Below are 6,308 nucleotides of genomic sequence, written 5' to 3'. Positions count from 1 at the left end.
CGCACCTTTCCCAAAAATTAAAGGTAAATCTGAAAATGAAAGAATTAGTTCTGAAAGATGTTTTTGATTTTTAACATGAGGGACCTTTTCAAATGTACACAGAGTACATCTGTCTCAAAATAGCCACACTGCTGATCATCAGAGCTTCAGGCAGTCTTTCTTCAGTCTTTCTGGTTTAAGTCTGTTTTTATTGTCATATTTTAATAGTCTGTTAATTGTTTAAAAAATGTGAATTTAATATGATTGTATTCTCTAAATTGTATTGCATGAATGAGAATATTAAATACCATTCTACTGGATTATTGTGTCAATTGACCTGTCAAACACTAAAGAATAACAGAAATATAATTTAGATTTAGTCTAAATGTTTGTGTAATACACATAGGGTACACATTTACACAAATCTTAAGTAAAAATAAAGATGGCACAATAAGAAGAATAATATAAAAAAAAACAAATAATATATAATAATTTCCTGATCAAACATTTGATTGTCCTATATTTTTTCACAATTTTATTATTTCTTATTGCTAGATCTAAAATAAAACATCTATATTTGAACCTCTAAATCAATGATTTTACAAATGATATTTGATTTGTCAAAGACTTACTTCTGAGAAACCAGAAGTCAGACTTCAATTTGAAAATAAAAATGTTGGAAAAGTGATTTAAGAAATGCTGTGTGTGTTTCTATGTTGAAGCTTGTCATGACTTGCCCAGCTGTTCCTGTTGTCTCACCACTTTGGAAAAGGAATACATACGTTTATGACAGGGTGTATTCAGACTGAACACATTTGGTAAGCTTAAAGTGAATCAAAGTTCGTTTCCCTCGATAACGTGGAGCAAAGTTTCAATCTGAATACCCACAGATGAATCCTGGTCCTGGACCAGGAACAGCTCTCAGACTCATCTTTTGAAGTGGTCTCAATTACTTTCCGTTTGGACTGAACTTCGGTTCGCTCTGAGATTCTTCAGTCTGAATACGATCTGCTCAGAGACAGAGATAACTGAACGAAAACGGTCACCATAAAAGGCAGTCATGTGATATAAACACGTTTGGAATGAGGCAATCGGTGAGCCATGGACAAAAGTAAAGCATTGCCTTTCGTGTTAGCAAAAAGGAAGTAAATGATTACTTGTTAGTGTTAATTTTATCACCACTATAAACACCTACTACTCACTTTTTCTGTGTCTCGTTATATGGAACGCGTGCGAGGAACTGCCATAATGATGCTCAAAATCAGTCAGCAAAATGAAATATTTAAATTAGTTAAAATCCTGGCAAACCACAGCACCATAGCACCTCAACCTTACTTATTTTGTTTTGACCCGCTCCGTAACTGCTGGCCAATGGCTGAAGCGGTCTTTAGTGACGTGGTTTTGTTTACAAGCATTGGTACGAAACAGGAAAGTCTGCTTGACGGCAGTCTGAATACACACCAAATGCAATCTCCAGGACTCGATCCGGAAAGAATAAGTGGACTCGATCCAAACCAACAGACTCCCTCAGTCTGAATACACCTTTAGTCTTTTTTTTTAAAGCCAAGTGCTTAATCTTTTATAAATTGTTTTCATCAAGTCAACAGCCTAGATAGACAGACTCTTTGGACCTGCAAGAGTTGCAAGGACTTGGGTGGCAACACGACAATCCCTTAGCATGCAACCCATGACTATTTTCACAAAGTGAGAACCCCAGACCTGTTCTACCTCACTCTACTAGTCTGCTTTCTCCTATTCAAAAACAAAAAATCTTAAGTTTTGGGGATCTTGTCCAGAGTCTGATTCTTATTCCAGTATCTTTAATTTAACAAAAAAAAATCAGTCAGTTGTAAAATGTTCAGTTTGAATTTAATGATGTATTTCTTTAAATCTGGAAAACTGATATATTTATTAAAGATGATACACTGTGGCAAAGAGGTGCATCTTGGAAACGCTTTGTAACTTCAGTTCATGAGAAACAAAAAATCCCATCAGTTAAATTTGTTACCTGAAAGAGAAAGCAAAATTAAAATCTTGAGTTACTTGTGGAAGACAAGCAGGTGAATGTAAAAAACAGGAAATGTCATACCGAGATCTCTAACCAGTTGTGGTTCATGCTTTTTGAGAGCGTCATAAAATGCTGCTTTAACCTTCGTCCCTCCTGAATGTAAAGGTCCGCAGTACAGCTCTGTCATTTGCATTTGGCTCGTTCTCTGCACTTTGATGAATGAACAGGCCTCCGTCTGGACCATGTCTCCAAGATCATCCACTATTTCCATCACCTTGGTAGCGAATTTGATCAAACTTGCCCTGTTCATGTCAACAAATTTTACTGTTTTCAAAAGAAAAGGACAGTAAATATCACAAAAAAGCATAAACAGTTTAAAGAGAAAATAATTTGAAAATTAAAAGCAAATAGCGACAGACCTTTGTCCACATTGTTTTTGTCATCAACTACAGATTGCTGATATCAAAGCAGAAGAACATATTTAATTAAAATATTTTTATATATTTTTTATAATCTTAAAGCTTATATGACTAAACCTTTAAGTGTTTTGAGACTACCTGTGCTATAAACCCAGAGCGATCTTCACCATTTTCTCCATGACCTAACAAGAACAAAATGATTGGCATTTAGTTTTTCAGTGGCTCACAAGAAATGAGTAGAAATAATACAATTAAAATATAACAAAATGTTGGTTAATAAAGTAAAATTAAACAATATACCTGTTGCCACTGCTAAACTGGGTTTATCACTTGCTTCAGGAGGTTCAGATTTTTCTGAGTCCTACAGTGCATGCCACACCCAAAAAGATGAAGAACAAGTTACGACTCATTATAACCCCCCCTCCCTTTGTTAAAAGTCATTTTGTTTTTACCAGTTTTTCAAGGACTTGATAGAGAGCCTGGTTAATTCCATTCTCGTGCATTAAATACATCTTCTTGGTGACTTCAATGCACTCTAGGACCAAATCCAAGACATGATTCACAACACATCACAACATTAGGATGAGCAAATTCTTGTCATTGTCAACATGTTAAAAGAACACCGTCAAGACAATTGCATTAAGAAATTGCATCATGAGAGCAAAGATTTTTTTCCAATATTTATATTTTGTATGAATACATGCCTTTAGTTGTTGGCCTCTTTGATGGCTCTCCTTCCCAGCATTTGGAGATAAGGGTTTTCAGGTCCTCTAACCCTTTTGTATTTTCCAGAAACTGATGATCAAGGGGAGGTCTTTGGCCCTCTGGTACTTTCATCTCCACCACAATATCCAAGGCATCTTAGTTACAAAACAATGAACATGTAGAGGTAAGAGTAAATGAGGATGGCAGTTAACAGAGAGAGAGAGAGATGGTGTCAGATGAACAAACTACTGTCCACACAAATAGTCAAGGTCCTCTTCTTTTTATATTGTTCTTGGAAAAAATGTATGAAACATGCATGAATTAGGAAAAAACATGGCAGGGAGGGAACCTTCAAATGATGTACCAACAAAGCCATCCATCAAAAAGTATGGCGTTATTTATTAGTCAAAACTCCACGCAGAAAAAAGACATCTCCATGCATTCATCAAACATTCCTCGCGGACAATTTAGAAGGTAACGCATTTTTGTTTCTGCATGCTCGTGTTTAATCCTCCTGCGAGCAGTAAAAGTCATTGCGTGTGTGAGCTGGTCCATCAGGTATCATGTGTGAGAGATAACAGAATTTCAGTTATGACATTTTGTCATGTACGTATGCGGGGGTTATATCTCTGCTCGCTGAGTGCAAGTGAAAAATGACTTTACAATTGTGGATGGAAAAAAAGGGCTGAGTTGGCTTCCTTCTGATTGGTCTATTTTGAGGATGACGATGCCTTCTAAACCCACGTAGTCAGGAAGTTTATGTTTACAGAGGAGTATGTTGCCTAATTGCCAGTAGTAGGAGTAGGAAGTAGACTGTCTCTCATGCACGATGACTTTTTCTGCTCGCGGGAGATTTAAACATGAGTGCGCAGAGGCAGACAGCGCAGGGGTCTGAATTGTCTGTGAGGAATGTTTGATATGTGTGTGGAGATGTCTTATTTAGTGTGGAGCTTTGACTAATAAATAACACTATAAAGAATGAGGTGTCCATTTTAAAAGAAGGTCCTCTTTTATAGGTGGTTAGCTCCACCCCTTCACCAAACCAAGTAATTACTAATCAAAAATAAAACACATATCACAAGAAACAAACATTCACATGAATTTTACTTGTAAATAATTCAACATAATGAAACAAAAATATGTCTTCAATTTAACATCAATTTCTGAACAGAAACACAAAATAAAAAGAAAGCATTTTTAGTTTTAAAACAGGTCTGTCAAAGGAAACCAAAATAGGTGGGTACACTATACTTCCTTGAACTGGAAGTGCTCCTAAAAAACAGGAAGTAAACAAATACAACACAGAACAGCCAAAATCCAGTGGAAAAAAAACTGAAATTGAAATGCAGTGTTACAGCTGAACAGTGTGTGAACCCACTGATGCAATCAAAAACAAACCACTTTGTTTAGCTTTCACTCAGTGACAGACAGACAGACAGATAGATACCTTTGTAAGGCTCTTCTCCTGTAAAGATGGACCACACAAGGATCCCAAAGCTGATGAATGAAAGTAGCAGATTTTAGAATTCAGTTAGAAAATATGAGGAAACTGAAGACTCTTTAATAGCACATTTGTGAACAAAATTTGGTCCTAAAACATTGTAGTAAGCATGATTTACCTGTAAATGTCAAAAAAGCGTGAAGGTGTGTAGCTTGGATCAAAAGCTTCAGGTGGCATGTACTTCAGAGTGCCTCCATTTGCTGCTTTTTCTTCAAAACTGGTGTTAGCACTGGAGGAATATGTGCTCAGACCAAAGTCTGCCAGCTACAAAATATATGGTAGAAAAATTATTTTTAATCATTGCATCAAAATAAACTCACTTTTCTTAGCTGTATTTTACCTTAGCATTAAGGCTTTCACTCAGCATTACATTGCTTGGCTTCAGGTCACGGTGTAAAATGCCCATTGAATGGAGGAAGTTTATTCCTAAAGCCACTTCATGAGCCAAACGAAAGGCTAGAGGCACCGGTGGAGTGCAATTCAGTTTCTTCTGAATGCTCTCAATGGATCCTCTTCGCATGAACTCTGTGACTATCCCCTTGGTTTTGAATTTTTCTCCAGGGAAAGGGGGAATTCCCTCATATATTCCATAGATCCTCAGGACATAATCGGATGATGATGTTTCTAGATACTTGGCCTCCTTAAACAATGCCCCCTCCATGTCAGAACTGAAAGAACATTGCATTCTGTTGATATTACTAATAAAGTTATCTAGATATCTAGAAAGTTGTTGAATTACCAAACAGCAAAATTACCAATAAAGCAGCTTAATGGCCACATCATGTCCCATTTTTTTATGTTTGACTTTGTAAATGAGACCAAATCCTCCTTTGCCAATGAAATGCCAGTTTTCTAACTCTTTGTTATCAAAAGGTTTGGGTTTCAGTAGTTCCATCTCCTCATATCCACAAAAGCCTAAAAAAGGATAAGAAAAAAAAAATCAGATTTCCATACGCTTCTTTTGTGTTATTCGTATATATGTTGTATGTGTTGCAGTTTCCCCATTGTGGGACTAAGAAAGGTTTTCTTAATCTTCTTAATCTTATATGGGATCTCTTTACCCACCTTTCTCTTGATTTCACACTGAACTAACATCTGCTGTGCATGTAAAACAAAAAAAGCAACGCTCTTACCGTTTTTCTTCTCAACTGCTGTCTCGGTCAAGCTAATGTATAACCTCACACCTATTTTGTGGCTGTGCAGACTGATTTGATGTTTGATAAACCCTTTGCTTTGTCAAGTGGGTGCAGCTGCTGTAGCCGACTGCTAAAAACAGAAAAAAAAACTATCATGCACACAAAATTGAGAAAACAGGAAGTACCTATACTGAATTTAAAAGGGTCACGCTCCATTGTGAAATAAGGGACACACACTTACACTGTTTTCTTTTTTTTTCTTTTTTACTGTGGAAAAATCCATGAATTTAATTTTGTCATTTTTTCTCAAAAAATTGGTCATGTTTGTACTGTGTTAGTTGTGAGGATGGTTCAGCTTGAAGACAGATTTCCTGATTCTACAAGAAACCCAAAAGGAGGAAGTGTTTTTTTTTCTTTTTATTTCAGTTGCGCTCCCTGAACTGTGGGTGTTCAAAGAGGTAAACCACAAGTACTTGCCTTAGACAGATTTTGCAGATCATGAAGGCAAAAGTGTGCATGTATATCCTAAATCTATTTAGTATTCATTTTTTATCTTGCAA

The 6,308-nt window shown here is 36.3% G+C and overlaps 1 protein-coding gene across 3 annotated transcripts; it reads right to left on the bottom strand.

Annotated features, from left to right (window-relative positions):
- Positions 1–1,382: 1,382 nt before the first annotated feature.
- On the bottom strand, positions 1,383–5,931 carry LOC112152644 (receptor-interacting serine/threonine-protein kinase 3). 3 transcript variants are annotated; one of them, XM_036212441.1, is made up of 11 exons: positions 5,368–5,931; positions 4,953–5,280; positions 4,731–4,876; positions 4,559–4,608; positions 3,111–3,266; positions 2,859–2,941; positions 2,707–2,767; positions 2,545–2,588; positions 2,407–2,443; positions 2,069–2,311; positions 1,383–1,987 (listed from the first exon to the last, which is right to left on the bottom strand). In XM_036212441.1, exons 1-11 carry the CDS (start codon positions 5,505–5,507, stop codon positions 1,971–1,973), a joined length of 1,305 nt encoding a protein of 434 aa, XP_036068334.1. In that variant the 5' UTR covers positions 5,508–5,931; the 3' UTR covers positions 1,383–1,970. The 3 variants fall into 3 exon arrangements, with proteins under 3 accessions (XP_036068334.1, XP_036068333.1, XP_036068331.1); XM_036212440.1 differs by having other exon boundaries at positions 1,383–2,311; positions 5,368–5,527; positions 5,746–5,931; XM_036212438.1 differs by having other exon boundaries at positions 1,383–2,311.
- Between the last annotated feature and the right edge of the window lie 377 nt (positions 5,932–6,308).

The sequence above is a fragment of the Oryzias melastigma genome, linkage group LG6 (genome assembly GCF_002922805.2).
Source record: "Oryzias melastigma strain HK-1 linkage group LG6, ASM292280v2, whole genome shotgun sequence".
NCBI lineage: Eukaryota > Metazoa > Chordata > Actinopteri > Beloniformes > Adrianichthyidae > Oryzias > Oryzias melastigma.
The sequence above is the reverse complement of the archived record's forward strand: the minus strand, read 5'-3'. Positions and strand labels throughout refer to the sequence as shown.

Coding starts and splice junctions, on each gene's coding strand:
- LOC112152644 (XM_036212438.1), bottom strand. CDS start 5,507: ATGGAACTACTGAAACCCAAACCTTTTGATAACAAAGAGTTAGAAAAC. Junction 4,877..4,952: donor GTGAAAGCCTTAATGCTAAG/GTAAAATACAGC, acceptor TATATTTTGTAG/CTGGCAGACTTTGGTCTGAG. Junction 4,609..4,730: donor CGCTTTTTTGACATTTACAG/GTAAATCATGCT, acceptor TTCATTCATCAG/CTTTGGGATCCTTGTGTGGT.